Raw genomic sequence first — 16,838 nt, 5'->3', positions numbered from 1 at the left:
GTTTATTTCCCCAAATAAGAATGTTTTAAGGCTACTGGTCGGCCAGAGTTACCAATCTTCTTATGATGAACATCTGTGATCTCAGACAAACTACTACTGGCTCTGAATGCCCTGATCTCACACTCCATTAAAGAAAGGAATTTAACGTTACCTAAAATGCTACCATCCTAGCAGTGTGCTAGTAACACTTAATTTGACATGCAGAGGGCTCCGTGCCTGACTTCTGCTCTCTGGGGCTTCAGTCTCTCTGTCAGCCTGCCATGGAGCAGGCCAGCTATACCTAGGGCAGAACGGCCCTGCAGTTAGCAACAGATCACCATCCTGAAGTGACTGGCAGCACTGCTGATACGTGGATCTGGGATAAACCTACAGGCAATGTCCGCATTTTTGCCTAATTATTTATTTAGGGTCTTCATTTGTGTTGACACAAAAGGTGATTGAACTGAAAACTTGTCAACTCTTGTGGTCTGCCTCTTTTTCTTCCAGAGAAAACATACAGTTTCCATTCGCAGGTCACTCTCTTATGGAAGAAAAACAATATCACAACTAAGGACTAAGAAGAATGCGTCCCACCAGTCATACCAGGCACTGAGCCAGAATTACAGCAAGCACAGGCAGCGGTAAGAAGCAATAGATTTTAATTGATGCCTAGGGGTAAAGGTCAGCTCTCTTGGAACAATGGGCGTCTATGGTGGTAACTGACTGAGTCCTCTGTGGGAGTTTGTAAATGTCAGTAATGCACTTCCAAACAGAAGCACAAAGGGCTTGGGCCCACAAAACAAAAACAGCTTTAGCCAGTGGAGAAAATATGTAAATCTGTTGGTTAAATAACACATTCATAAAGCATAAGAGGTGGGCACACACAAACACACCACATAACTTAAATTCAAAAGGAATCGGACTGCTTCCAATATCACACAAGTGCCTTCCTGAGAGCCAACGTCTTTTTCCCCAGCAGAAGTTCAGCTCTGGATCCCTCTGGAATTCAAACGCTATAATTATTGGAGTCAAACTGGATGCGTGGTTTGGCTCCTAAAGCTACTGTCCTCCTCGTGAAATTTTACTGAAGGGGAAAGCGTCAGCGTTTATTAAGTCGTAGCTGTCCTTTCAAGAGAATTTGGGCCCCTTTTAGAAAATAGTGGGGCAAAGGTGAACGACTAGTCATTGGAACACCAGAAGTGCCCACTGATCCCCCAAATCAGGAGGACCTGACAGAGACCCCCTGACTGCTTGGACTGCTTCTCTTATGGCCATGTTTCACTCCATTCTCACTTCCCCATCATCCTCAACATTCAGTAATACTGCCCTGATCTGGGTGCTCTCCTAAGTGTTCCATAAGTGGGTCCATATTTTCTAAATCAACTATTAGATTAAACAGTGTGTCACAGGAGCGTTGTGGAGAGCACTTTTAAGATGCAAAAGAGTAGGACATAGAATATATATTCTCAGATTACTGGGATTTCAGGAAATGAAAGGTACAGTATCTGTACCAATGTTAATCCCATGCTCATCTCTACTTGCATCCTCCCCCTTCAGTCTCCCTGTCTCTGCACACAGGGCCCCCTGGTATATGAATGCTTGTATCTCTCCTGCCTAGCACTCAATAAATGTTGGTTCAACTAAATTATATATTTTTTGTTGTGAATGTCATGACCCTGTGTTGTACTGGTCCGCTTCATTGATCAGTCTAAGCCTTCTAAGGCCGTTTTCCTGCCTATCCCAGACTACAGTCCTCTCCAAACTCTTAGAGTCTTTGTCATCTGTCCCATGAAATCCATCATCTTCTGTCTTGCACTGTTCTTTAATTGCATCCTCACAGAGGGGATGTAAACTCCATAAGGGCAATGCAAGGTTCGCACTTTTTTTTTTTTTTAATGTTCACCAATATGCTTGCAAAGAACTGGGTACGAGCCAGGTGTTCAATAAAATATGTCGATTGATTGCTTAAAATCGCGCCTCCAAATCTCATCAATAGTTCTGTCGGACCAATAGTTACGTAAGATAAATGCTGAATGTATCTAATTTATAATAAGGTAAAATTTAGTTTTATTAATTCAATTTTAATAATGTCATCATTGCCTATTTATTCATTTTATAAAGACAGGGAAAATTTATAATAATTGAAAAAATGTATGTTACTGTGTTAGAATTATAATTCAGTGGGGTCATGGGGACTTTTATTTTGGTTTGATTAGTCAGTATAGTCAGGTATAAATGGAAATTAGCATGTGAACGTAGCCACAAATAGTCAAAATAGGCACGGCTTATTTATTTAATATTTGCAAATCAATCAATGCTGTGTATGCACTGTGATCTGTGAACACTGGTTTCTCACAACACATACACTGAAAGACACTCTTCATCTGCTTTTTCCCTTCTCCTTTGACAAATATCTGCTTCTCTGTGAAGGCTTCCTTGAGTCCCCCAAAATAGTGTTCTATGTACATAGCTATTATGATACATAACTTCTATACTTGCAGTTGACTGTTTATATATTCATCTCCTCTGCCAGATTGTATGATCCTTAAGAGCAGACAATGTCTTCTATTTCTATTCTGCTTCCTAGTCCTTAAAAAAGACCTGGCACAACATAGGCATTTAACAATTTCAGTTGAGTTGACAAATGATAGCATAAGGCATGGCCATATAATTTGAAACAGATAAAAATGGTAACAATGAGACTAACATTTATCGGATACTTGCTGTGTGTCACGCACCGTTCCTCTTTGCTTGTTGTAACTCTTTTCACAACTTCTTGATATGGACACAATCGTTATATTTTATTTTAGAGATGAGGAAACTGTATCGCGGAGAGGTTAATAACAAACCAACAAATAAAACCTTGTCTAAGCGTACACGCCTAGTATGTGGCTTAGCTGGAATTGAAAGCCAGGCAGACTGGCTCCAGGGTCCATCAGATTAACCATGACACGACTAATGACCCCACCAGGCAAAAATTCACAATGACCGCCTTCAAATGACAAAGTGTAGCTCTACCATGACTGCAAACAGAGGCTGAGCTGGTGCATCTGACAAGTGCAGAAACTACCGGATGTACACATAAATAGAAGAGGCCATTCCACAGAGGCACAGAGAGCAGCCAAGGGAGACAGCTTTAAAAGGACAGAAGTTCATTAAGCACAGGCAGCGGCAGTGATATTTGAACCTGCCACTGGGGAGCCTGGATCGAGGCCTGCCACTCCTCCACACCTGAGTCATAATTGTGTCTTCCTTCCTGGCAAAACCAGTTTCGGCCACAACCATCGACATCTTTTCCCTCTTTGAAAGCACTCAGGAAGAACAGAGAGATAAAGGTAAATGGTACTCCATCTGAAAGCCTTACTAAGTTCCTGGTGAGTTAGCCAGCCCTCCTCTCTCTGAGAGATCTCAAGAGATCCTTAATCTACTGCTGAAAATATTTATGATTTTATTGTTTCTTTTTCTTCAACTTTATGTCTTCACTGTGCTTTATACTAGCTTTCTCTCATCACCATTTTGTTACTTCAAATGCTTTGTACTAATCTCTGCCATCATCCCTCTTAGCTTAACATCTGTGTCTTTCCTCCTGTACCCTTTCTCCTCTTATCTGTGAGAGACTGTGTACTCAGGCTGTTTTACTTTTCCCCATTCTGTATTTTTTGGATTCATCCGCATAGTGCTTTTTTCCACTACAGGTGTGCTCATTTCCTGGTTGGCAGATGCCGTCAATCGTGGAGACACTTAGTATTCTAGTCCCCAAACAAGCACACACAGCCCCAAGCAGGCAAAGAAGAAGAAACTGCTCTGTCCCAGGCATCAAATTGTACATCCCATACTACAGGCCTTTTTACCTATGAAGATCTAAGCCCATCTTGTACCTACAAGCTATGGTATTTTGTCCTGGGAAACTTATTTTAAGCAGTTGACTTGGAGGGTTATGGAATGAGAAACATGTTATCAGTTGGGAACCCAGTACAATGGGAGGTGGATGCCTAGAGGAACAGAGGGAAAAACCATCAAAAGAAGATTTGGTCAAGGGGAAGGTCAGGTCAGAAAAAGGAATGTTTAAATGGAAACAATTTAGCGCCTGAGGCTGAGCTATCCTCTTAATTTCTATTCAGCTATTCTCCTGAGGTATTCTCTTAATTTCTCCAGGGAAGAAAAAAGTGATTTTATTAAAGATTCATCGACATCAACTCTGTTTTTCCTGACAGCACCGGGAGAAAGCTTGGGGCAGATCTGATATATTGGAGTGAAACGTTCCCGCCCTAGTAAATACGGCACATTTCCTGTAGCAGCGGGCATTCATCTCCATCCATCATGAGACAGGCACGGCTATTCACTAGAAACAAATGTTCTAGATACAGTGTGTCAAACACCGAATGATGGAAACCTCTGAGAAGCCACAGGGAGTATGCTGGAAGCAAACAGACCAGAATGCTGAAAAGACCTCTGACCACTTTCCACAGCAGAGCATAACTTGGAACCAACCTGAAATAATGCATCTGACCTTCATAAAAGGGTAATGGATGGGCATTTAACATTAGGTCAGCCAGAACTTCAGAGAACAAATTCTAATAAGGACAGATGATGAGACAAAAATAAATGAATAAGGAGGTAGATAACTAAATATAAAAGATCTCTCCAAAGAAGGTTAAGCAGATAGTCTATTATGCATATTTGAAGAATGATCAGCCTCTGATACAGGTTTCCTTTCATTTTTGAGAACTTCTGGCCACAGAGGCAACCTACCTTCTGAGACCCACTCAGTGGTGTAAGAAACATGCAGTTTCCAGATTAATCTTACTTCATAATATTTCTAGACTAATTCAGGCTACCTCTACCCTGATTAATTACATTTGTTAAAAAGGAGTAACACCAAAAGACAGAGTTCTATTTTCCCCCTTTGGGAAAGAAATATCACCTGAAGTCAACTAGAAGGCATTATCTAAACTTAGAAAAGGTTGATCTGTGGATATATTTATCATATCACCATTCTACCTGTTTAAAATCTAGCTAGCTACCTGTATGTTTTTTAACATAAATGTGGCTAATAAAACTCTGAATTATAACATCAACATCATATAAACTTGATCCTTATACAGATATAACTTAGTTTTTAGTTCAGCAATTCATGATTAATATTTAACGTATCAGTTGCTTATTATATGTGATAGATACAACATCTTAAAAATGAGGAATAGCAAATATGTGATGTTAATTATGCAAGAAGCTTCTTTCTAACAACAATAAAATGATACTTAGTGCTACTTAAAGCTGCATGAAATACAACAGTGAATCACTAGTTAACCTGATAAGTTCTGAGAAACCAGGCACATTCTGAATCTGCCTTTCTTTTCTTTTTTTAACATTAGTGTTAGAGAGGCACAGATAAGAGTCAATAAAACTCAACTGTGTACCTACTCTGTAATATACTGTGTTAAAATTGAAAAGACCGTGGTTGATTAGCTTTTTAAATCTATGAATGTTATCATAGGTGCTTTGATTTATATAAAATAGTACGAAGGACATGGCTGTTTCAAGTGTAGTTCCATGTACAGAGGGAGAATGGCTTAGATCAGTGTTTTCATTTTTGTTTTTTTACAACTGTGTTCTGTGGAGCCCAGGAGTACCAGAGGGCTCCCTGGGGCCAACTTGGGGTGATGAGGGAGTTCGTTCGTGGGGACTGCTCCTGGCACTCTGCCCCTGTTTCAAACAGAGAACTTTGCACTTATTATTCTGTAGCTTGTTTGAAACTCCGGGGCTTGGATCACTGTTGGAGCATCACCCAGAGGAAAAAAAAAATGTAGATGTGGCATGCCTTCTTGGATCTGATTTTTTTTTTTTTTTGCGGTACGCGGGCCTCTCACCGCTGTGGCCCCTCTCGTTGCGGAGCACAGGCTCCAGACGCAGAGGCTCAGCGGCCATGGCTCACAGGCCTAGCTGCTCCGCGGCATGTGGGACCTTCCCGGACCGGGGCACGAACTCGCATCCCCTGCATCGGCAGGCGGACTCTCAACCACTGCGCCACCAGGGAAGCCCTTGATCTGATTTTTGAACACTCAAAAAAAGAACGGAACAATGCGTGATGGACTAAAGCAGTACAAACAGTAAGCTGTACCCAGGAAGGATCAAAGGAGATTATCTCTCCCTTTAGCCATCATTGTTCAGGTTAAGTGCAGGCGAGCAAGCATTTGTTGCCAAAAAAAGTCACTTCTACTGAAGTTTGGAAAATGCCACTTCCACTCTGTCCCTAAGTTCATGCATTGCACGTGTTTATGAATGAAACATACATGATTTTTTAAAAGATTAGAGGCAAACGCATGATCTTGTATACAAAGGGACAGATAAAAGAGTCAAGGTAGAATGAGCAAGTGTTGCCTGTCTGCTAAGGGAAATGTCATGCACCCCCTTTGATGTATTATACAATACACTCGTTCCCCTCGGCCTCGCCGGATAATGTTGAGTGAGTGCTATGCAGAGTCCTGGCATTTTAAATATTAATCATGCTCTTCTTGGCTAGAAAACATAAAATTATACAATATGGCTTAGAAATTACTAAAACCTACAGGGATTTTTTTCTTTTCTTTTTTAACTGTTCTTGTTTATTCACTTGAAATAATTAATTTTATCATTAGAGAAAATAAATATGTCACAGCTGGTTTCACACTGTATTTTTCTTTTCAAGTTCCAGCCTAGGAGTCCAAAACCCAACCTAAGTTCAATACAAATCCTCAGCCATGTGTTGGACATGACTGAACCCCAAGACCCTGTGCTCCGCATGTTAGAGACAACAAAGTTAGTCAAGGCACTTAACCCATCCAGGACCCTGCGTTCTAAAGGGGCAAGTATACAGGGTCAAAAACAACTATAATCAGAAGAGAGAAGTGCAGGAAAACAGAAGCAGATGCCTGGGAGGTCAGGGGGAGTGAGAAAATCTCATCAGTGGAATTGATTTGATTTTATGGAATAGGTGGCAGGAACAGGTGGACCGGTGCCGGTCCGCGGCCTGTCAGGAACCAGGCCGCACAGCAGGAGGTGAGCGGCGGTCGAGCAAGCGAAGCTTCATCTGCCACTCCCCATAGCGCCCCATCGCTCGCATTACCACCTGACCCATCCCCCCCCAACCCCCCACCGCTCCGTGGAAAAATTGTGTTGCAAGAAACCGGTCCCTGGTACCAAAAAGGTTGGGGACCGCTGCTTTAAAGGTCTAATGATCTTTGCTCTTCTATTCACCAGTTGCATGCTGCCTCAGGCAAGACACTAAACTCTTGGGACTCAGTTTCCATATCTGTTAAGTGCAAAAGCAGAATCTTAAAATTTCCAAAATCTTTTAGGCTCTGATTCAACGATTCCATCATTTTTCCTAAGAGAAGTTGGAGGACACTATCAACCACACCTCTTTCCTGTCCCCAAAGGTCACGTATATGATATAGACCACCCAAGCAAATGACAAGAGGAATTAAGCATGCCCAGGATATAAAGAGAAGAGGCAAGAAGTCAATAATCATACACTTATTTAGAAAGTGCCACATACAGTACGGTAATTAAAACCTAAACATCTGGAGAAAATGTAAACAGTGTCTAATGTTGGCATGTACCAAGAGACCCGGCAAGAATGGTCAATGTGCTCTGAGGAACCAGGGTCCTATTTATAGGATACAAGTCTTGGGAGGCTCTCTCAGCAGGAAAGATATTAATTAAGTGGTGATGACAGAGAAAGGAGAAAGAACTGGGATATGTGGGGGTGGGTGGGGCACAGGAAATATAAAGAACAAATAGTCTCTAGGTTTTTTCTTTGCTGGGAACACACTGTACAGACAGTACAAGGTTATAACAACTAAATGAATTGGCTGTTCTGAGTTTAAAAAAAAACCCACTTTTTTTCTTCTTTTCTCCCCCAATGAATTCCACTTGGGATTCTGTATTCTGTAATCCTTAAAGATGTTATACAATACCGCATGAAGGGAGCATAGGTAAGGTCGGTTGGGGGCGATAGGAAAGGTACTGTGGATAGGCGCACATTGAGTATAAAGAAGTTTTCTTTTTTAGGCAGAAAACAAATAAATTCAGTGAGAATTTAAGAGTAAGACTGAAATTTCAGCATTGATTTTTTTTCTCTTTGATACATTTGTATTAGCTCTCCCCATCACCATCTACAACCCAGATGTTCATTTCTGCAGCAGGTTAAGTCATCTTTTCTCATAGAATATTATATGTAGGAAGCCAATAAACTACTGCTGAAACCAACAAGACTTGGGATTTATCATGAACTGGGGGTGGGGGAGTACTTTCCCTCGGAGGCATGGTGACGAATAGGTAGCCTGCCTCTCCTCTGGCACTAGGACCCACTCATCCTTGTACTTTTGAGCTTACCTCATCTATCAGAGGCCAGGTGCTGAGTTCTTTCAAAAGAGAGGATGCTTGAGCTAGGATAATACCTGGGAGCCAGATTTCTATGTCTCTTAGTCAAGATTTCCTAGACTGACCTATGATGAGATTACAGTTTTTAGTGTAACAGACACATCCAAGGGAAGCTGCAGTAATTTACAGCAGGCTTGCAAAGAAATAGCCAATGAATAAGCATCAATTTAAACTGCAAATAAGGGCCTGTTTCGTCCCGGCTGCTGATCCCAGTAATACCCCTAACAAGCTGCCTGCAAAGCCAGGGCCTGATGCCTGCTGTTGAAGATATATTGATTGAAGAACTGTGCTTGTCCGCATAAGCAGCTAAAAATAGCCAGAAGAACGCAAAGGCAAAACAGGTTTCTGGGAATGGAAGACAGTTACTCCGCTGTCAGTTTTATTCCAGTTGCTCTCACTGATGTGAAGAGGAGAGAAAAGTGTCTGGTACAAAAGATGTTAACTTGTTAGACAGCACCCCAGAGACCTAAAAGAATTAATACAACCCTTTAAAGGAGCCTGCCTTTTCACTGGAGGACGCAGAAGTCCTAGGAGAACTAGAGCAAACCTCAATGCCTTTGTCCTGCATAATTAATACAGCCTGATATTTCTTTTCTTCTTCTTCTTCTTTTTTTATAACATAAACTCTCATTGATTGGGAGAAATATATTCACACTTTAAAATGTTGGGCAGGTACCATCTCTTTGGTTCAAGTATGTCCCTTTGTGGGGGAAAGTCCATATTTCATGGTGATAAATTCACCTCATAAGTAGAAAAACTGAACACAAATATACTGCTATGTCAACTTTATTGATTTTTGCACCATTGTAAAGACCTTCATTGTCCTCCAATATTTCTTAAATCTATCAGCATCTCAGAAAGTCACCCTGAAGGCCTCATTTATCTGTAGAGGAAAAGATCCCTCCTCCTAGGTTCACCCATAAACATTGTGATTTAAACAGCTCAGGCCTGCCTCTGCTTCTGGAAGTTGACCTGCAGAGAGAAAGCTGTTCTCAGAGTCACGGGCAATGGCTACTTCTTCTCTGGAAAAAGGATCAGCCAAGTCTTAATTTTAGCTAAATGCCCATGGCCAAATGTCTTTTTTTTTTTGCGGTACAAGGGCCTCTCATTGTTGTGGCCTCTCCCGTTGCGGAGCACAGGCTCCGGACGCGCAGGCGCAGCGGCCATGGCTCACGGGCCCAGCCGCTCCGCGGCATGTGGAATCTTCCCGGACCAGGGCACGAACCCGTGTCCCCTGCATCGGCAGGCGGACTCTCAACCACTGCGCCACCAGGGAAACCCCAAATATCTTTTTTGAAAGCCCTGCAGGTAACTACAGATTAAGTATGCAGCTTGATTGATATTGATGTATTAACATAAATAGATTCAGTGGCAGGGCTCCATTCTGTATCACATCTAAGCTTTCCTTCTAGTCTTAGGAGCTACATCGGGACTTGAGATCCCACTCTTCAGGTGCTGCTCCTGTTAACAGTGTTGTAGTCTTCAGGTCACTAGCACATACTCTGCTGCTACAGAAAGGCCTATGCCTACCTTCAATATTTGACATCCTATTTTTAAAAATCATATTCCTTTCTAATGGCATTAATAAAACAGAGACTGTCACTAGATGAGAACAATTCTAAGTCTCTTCCAGCTGTAAATTCCTTTGTTTTCGCCTGTATCACTTTACAAACAGGAAAATGTAACTGACTCACCCAAAGTAACCTGCTAGGTGGAAGCAGAGCCAGAGACTTCTCAACTACAGAAAGTCATAGTGCATTTACTACTAGAATACGGGATCTTTGAGGGTAGAAAGCTGGCTTATTTCTTTTTGTATCCTATACTGCCTACAGATTGTTGATTGCTAAATGAAATGTACTAAAAATGTGAACTAGAGGAAAAATCAATAGGGGTTACAAGAATCAATTCAAAGCCAACAAACATAACTCAATCTCATTATAAAAAAGAAAGGATATAAATTTGGCTCCTTAATTTAGGACTGTATACAGCAGATCAAAATTGTTTAGATGTAATTGGTGATGATGGACCGGTCATCAACCAGGAAGGGGAAAATAGGAGTGTTCAAGGGAAATCTCTAAATTTGTGAGGTTGACATTATTGAACTGTGCTGTCCAATACTGTGGCCATCAGCCACATGTGGCTACTTGCATTCAAATTAATTAAAACGAAATGAAATGTAAAATCTGGTTCCTCAGTCACACTAGCCATACTTCAAATAATAGCCCCAAGTGGTTAGTGTCTATAGTACTGGATAGCTTAGAGGAACATTTCTATCATTGTAGAAAGTTCTACTGAGCACAGCTACTTATAGAGGATGATCACTACTTTCACTTCCAATAATTATATGAAGAAGGAGAAGGAAAATGAGAAAAGGAGAATAAAGTGAAGAGAAAACATGATTAAGCCTTAACTATTCTGTGCTAAACACCTGACGTGACTTAGTTCATATAATTCTTACAACTTTCCCCATGAGGTAGGTACTATAATTATCCCCATTTTCAATTTGATGACACTGTGCTTGGAGAGATTAAGTAAATCACCATAGGTATATACTTGTTAATTGGCTTAGCTGGGTTTTTACTCAAGCCATCTGACTCCAGAGTCTATGCACGATGGGAAATTATGCTGCTCCAAAATAAAAACTTGAAATGTTTACAGCCAGAAGAAACATTACTCCCTACCTAGGTGGTTCTTAATCCCAGATATGTACCAGAAGCACCTGGGGAGCTTGCACGAGATACAGTTCCCTGAGGCCTAACCCAGAGCAACAGGAGTGGGGCTAAGGCTTGCGTATGTGGGGAAGCCTAGTGCTCTGAATGTACAGCCAGAGTTGAGGATGACTGTTTAGAGATGTACTAATCTACCTTCCACAGTCCAGATGACAAAATGCGGCACCTACCTACCCAAGGTCACTAACAGTACCCACTGACAGATCTGAAATGAGAACCTAGGTATCAGGGCTGCCATCATAACAGAATATGGCTTAGGACACATGAATGAAAAACCTTTTTCTGCTTCCTGAGGGATACTCATCTCTATTCATATAACTCACATAATACTTAGAAATTACATGTCAGAATTCAGAATTGGATAGTGCAAATTTTTAAAACCAAACAATGAATGTAACACCACTCTCCTCTTGAGACAAATAGGTCTTTCTCTTTTAAAAGCAGACATTTTCTTCCTAAGAAAATAACATCTTTCTCTGAAGAGTAAATAAACCCTCTTCATAAGAGTAGTATTATACAGTGGAAACGGTATGACTGCCAAGCAAGAAACCTGAATCTTGTCCCAACTGTGCCCATAACTCTGTGATGGGGGCAGGTCATTTCCTTTCTTTGAACCTTAGTTTTCTCATCTGTAAAATTAGCATGTGGTGTATGATGATCACCAAGGTTTCCCAGCATTGCCTCCATTCTGACATTTGTGTGCAGGCTGAATAAACTTTTGAAATGAAACTTCCAACCTGCTGTAGGACAATGCATTTACTTCAACTCTAGCCAATCTATTTACTCCATGTCAAGGGAAAACAGGGGGACATCACATGAAAATCCCATCTCTTCTTCTGTTTTGTCAAGGCTCATTCTGATTCTCGTCACTGATTGGTCAGAGCTCTTAACAAGAGTCTGAACATCCACTCAACAAGACATTCCCTGTAGCTGTCTCTTGGAAATGGTAATGATATACCTACCCCATCTCCCTCCTACATTCACAGCTGCTGATCTGAAAATGATGATGTGTCAGACATTTTACCACCTTAACATCCATCAGCTCATCTTTATATCTCTTAAAGCTTAACTGTATTGGATTTTTAGGTGGTTTAGAGAGGTTAGCCAGCCAAGACAGAAGTCACATCATGAATAAATAGCATTCTGAATATACATCTCTTACCTTACGCTTGTTGGTAGGACACACGTAGAGATAGCTTAAAATTGTTTTCAACCCAACTTTATCATTCAGCTTCTCATAGGTTGTCCCGTAATCGGTTGACCTATAATTCAAAAGGAGCATTCATGAGGACAGAAGTATATACGTCATTTGTCTGCTTGTCAGTATAATGTATGTTTTACATAGTAGAATGGCTCTCCAGAGGTTTCTAAATGATTCATGTAGTACATAATGATGCTTAATTACGTACACAGTAGCATCATGTGAGTGGTTAACATTTGCATTTAAATTGAATTGGTAAAAATTAAAACTCCATCTCTCACTGCTCCTTAAGGTACGTGCATTGCATAAGGAAAGTGTTTAATTTTCAAAGATTGAGAATGAGGGTGTCCCTTGAATTAACCAAAGAAATAAAGACCTTTTACTTAGATTTGACATTTCCAAACTTCTGCTTAATCTTTGGCAAGTGGAAAAGCAGGTTCTCCTGATTTATCTACAAGCTGTGTTTTCTCTCATGAGCCATAGAATATATGGTGGGTCAGTCCCTCCAAAGGTCATTCAGTCTTTTCCTATTATTTAAGAATAAGAAAATGTCTTGATAATAAGTGAAATTTCACAATTCTAGTTGGTGGCCTTTTCCAGCGTTAAGCCACCTGGAGTTGGGAGAATATCACTTCTTGGTACTGACTCTATCTTTTTTGGAGATTCTCTCCTCTCTTCTTGATGCTGGTCAGTAACTTATTAATTCAGACTGAATAAATAGGCCTTAATCACCTCTTCTATGTAAGTCTATTACATATTTCAGAATTGTACATCTTATTAGATCAACACTGCAACCATGTACAGTAGGAAATATTATCTGTATTTGAAGAAAGTGGTTCAGAGAACTTAAGTGACCTATTCAAAGCCAGTTAGAATTTGACTCTAGGTATCATGGCCCTAAGCCCTGTGTTGTGTACGTTATACCATAGCTCTGTTTGTTTTTTGTTTTTTTAATTTAAAGGAAACATATAAAATCTCTTGTCAGCCTTCTTTATACATATAGGAGATTCCCAATGAAAATTCATTTATTCATTCCTTTACATTTGTAGAGCCTCTAAAATGGACCAGGACCTGTGCTATGTAGCAGGATACAACACATGCCCCTACTCTCAAGAATCTAACAGCTTTTTATTTTATTTTATTTATTTATTTATTTATTTATATTTGGCTGCATGGGTCTTTGTTGCTGCACGTGGGCTTTCTCTAGTTGCAGCGAGCAGGGGCTACTCTTCGTTGTGGTACGCGGGCTTCTCATTGCAGTGGCTTCTCTTGTTGCAGAGCGTGCGCTCTAGGCGCATGGGCTTCAGAAGTTGTGGCTCACGGGCTCTAGAGCACAGGCTCAGCAGTTGTGGTGCATGGGCTTAGTTGCTCTGCGGCATGTGGGATCTTCCCAGACCAGGGCTCAAACTCGTGTCCCCTGCGTTGACAGGTGGATTCTTAACCATTGTGCCACCAGGGAAGTCCCAAGAATCTAACAGCTTTGAGAGGCAGAAAAAAAGTTGTAATGTGTTATGTGTAATGAAAGAGATAAAAATTAACAAGACTCAGAATATAAAGTTGGTTTAATTAGAAAACCACAAAAATGTAATTATTTTAATTTATTTCTGATATTGATAGAAGTTGCATATTCCCATAGACCATAAAGACTAAATAGAAGAATTTTCTGTTAACAACCTCAACACCATATATTAAGAGCCTACTCTGGACCAGGCACTGGAGACAGAAAGCTATAAAATATAAGTTCCTGGAATTAAGGAATTAAGAATTATTGTGGCTGGGGACCCAGGGATCTCTTTACCCTAAAAATTTATATATACATATATATATAATACATAAATATTATAAATGACATTATATTATTATAATATATATTATATATATAAATTATAAGTAAATAAATATAAATAGTCAGTACGTTATAAAATTTAGATTATACTCCAAATCACTGAAGATTGGAGTGGTATGAAAAGTTTCTTGGAAGGACTATGGACCTTGAAAATGGAAAATCGGTAGGGCTTTAGAAAAGGGATGTAGAGTTGACCCTTGAACAACAGGGGAGTTAGGGGCACCAACTAAATATTCCTGTAGTCAAAAATCAGCCTATAACTTACAGTCAGCCCTATATATATATATATATATATATATATATATATATGTGGTTTCTCCACATCTGTGGTTCTGCATTCAAGGATTCAAACAACCACAGATTGTGTAGTACTATAGTATTTACTACTGAAAGATATCCATGTATTAGTGGATGCACACAGTTCAAACCTGTGCTGTTCAAGGGCCAGCTGTAGTCAGGGCATCAAAAACTAGAAGTACCTTGTGTAATCCGAATACATAACTGGATTTCCTCAGGACCAGTCTGTGCTCTAGCCGAACTGAACAAACGCTGGCTTGATAGCCAAGAATATTTGAAGAATAATCCCAAACTCTTCACAGAAGATCTTATCCATGAACCACAACAAACTTCTTTAAATTCTCCTTCCATATTTACTTTTTTCTCCTCAAACTCATCTTGATGTGAAAATCCCTTCTACTTTCTAAGAAATATCTGAGACTTCTTCCCTTACTCAGTCTAATCTTGGTGTTTGACTATTTTTTCCCCACTCTTACCCTGGCCTTACTGGGTCTACTTTCTCTTCTTATTAAGACTTGCTTGTCTCCAAAATTTCACTAGTCTTTCTCTAACTCCTTTTATTGGATAACTTTTTCTATTTAGTATTCTGAACAATACTCACAAGTTCAAGGACAAAAAACCCAGATTCAAAATTTATGGGGGGCAGTGATGAGAGGAGGATGAAATGTACAAATACCTCTACATTAATAAATTTTGCCTAGTGATAGGTGGAAATCAATAGGACTATGTTGGAGATGAGAGAACGGTTCAATTTTTCTAGTGGGATAATGGAAAGGAGGCCAGAGAGGTAGGAATCAGTCTATAAAAGCATGATAATTAGTTTCTTATAATTTCTATCAACTTGATCTCTGAGCTACTCAATGAATATTTTTACATTCAAAAAACATACTACAGGGCTTCCCTGGTGGCGCAGTGGTTGAGAGTCCGCCTGCCGATGTGGGGGACACGGGTTCGTGCCCTGGTCCGGGAAGATCCCACGTGCCGCGGAGCGGCTGGGCCCGTGAGCCATGGCCGCTGAGCCTGGCTTCCGGAGCCTGTGCCACAACAGTGAGAAAGGCCACAACAGTGAGAGGCCCGCGTACCACAAAAAACGGGAAAGGCCACAACAGTGAGAGGGAACGGGAAAGGCCACAACAGTGAGAGGCCCGCGTACCACAAACAAACAAACAAACAAACAAAAAACATACTACAAGGGCAAACCCTGTGTGTGTGTGTGTGTGTGTGTGTGTGTGTGTGTGTGTGTGTATTTAACTGAAATCCCAATGTGACAAGATGATAATGGAGTGACTATTTCAGATTTACATTAACAACTTTTTCAGATAGCTTACAATATGTTATTGGGCATTTTTCTCTTGTTATAACGTCACCAATCCAGATACTTCAGGTATCTTCCATTACTTTCTGTGCCATTTTTTGCCCTTTGATTTTCCAAAGCTCAAAAAGTGAATCGAAATTTGTTAATTCTCAATTCCAGCAGAACTAAATGTTTAAGCATTATGGTATTATAATAATTGATAGATAGAAAGAAGAAAAAAAAATGATGTATTTCGACACACCCCAAATGGCATAGACTGGCAATTCTCCATGGTTGTCCCACAGAACTAGAATTAGAGTGTTGACAAGTATCATAGGTAAAACTAACAGACAGCTGGGATACACTGGTACAATGACACAGGAGTGAAAATACTCAATATTGGCAAACCAGTTGGCAAACAGTTACTGCACCAAGTTCACAGAATAGCTACTTCCACCAGCTTCACCACCATGGTCTCTTCTGGGAGAACTCACAGTCCCAGCAACCGAAAGATTGAGGGCTGGCACAGCAGAGGTCCCCAAGAAACTTGCTCCAGCACCTGTTCTGAATGGCCACTGCCTACTCCAGTCAGCCTGAGCCCCAGTGGAGGAGACAGTGACCTTGGAGGAGGCACTGCACCCTGGGAGGCAATTCCCAGTGCCCGTCTGCAAACTCCCCTGCACAGCTAACACATGCTTCTAGTTATGCCTGCATGGTCAAATGCGGGAAATTCAGTCTCCTAGGTATGTGGGCTCCAAAAGAGCAGGAGAAAGACAGACAGTTGAGCAGCAGGCTGGCTGCTGAGCCAGTGCACTAGCTGTTAAATATTTTAAGTATCATTTCTAGATATGGGGGAGAGGAGTGTGACCTAAGATCAAAAAATGTTAGGAAACACTTGTTAAGGCAAAATGTAATGTTTCTTCACTTCAGAACTTAGAAATTTTATTATTCTTACATACATGCCTAAATTTTATTATTCTAATGTACACTGTGAACCTCTTACATGCCTACTGCATGCAGCATTTTCAAAGCACATTAGATTATAGGATCCATTCTTGAGAGATATCT

At 40.6% G+C, this 16,838-nt stretch overlaps 1 protein-coding gene across 9 annotated transcripts in view; it reads right to left on the bottom strand.

The window, feature by feature from the left end:
* Window positions 1–16,838, bottom strand: part of LOC115844941 (VPS10 domain-containing receptor SorCS1) — a 790,264-nt gene that overhangs the window by 251,433 nt on the left and 521,993 nt on the right. For all 9 annotated transcript variants that reach the window (XM_060285969.1, XM_060285968.1, XM_060285966.1 and 6 more), the window contains one exon: window positions 12,295–12,394. Coding sequence is in view for 6 of the 9 variants with exons in the window: in XM_060285966.1 (XP_060141949.1) it covers window positions 12,295–12,394 (100 nt within the window). In the remaining 3 variants the exon portion in view is untranslated. The remainder of the gene's footprint in view (window positions 1–12,294; window positions 12,395–16,838) is intronic.

This window comes from Globicephala melas, chromosome 16 (genome assembly GCF_963455315.2).
Source record: "Globicephala melas chromosome 16, mGloMel1.2, whole genome shotgun sequence".
NCBI lineage: Eukaryota > Metazoa > Chordata > Mammalia > Artiodactyla > Delphinidae > Globicephala > Globicephala melas.
The sequence above is the reverse complement of the archived record's forward strand: the minus strand, read 5'-3'. Positions and strand labels throughout refer to the sequence as shown.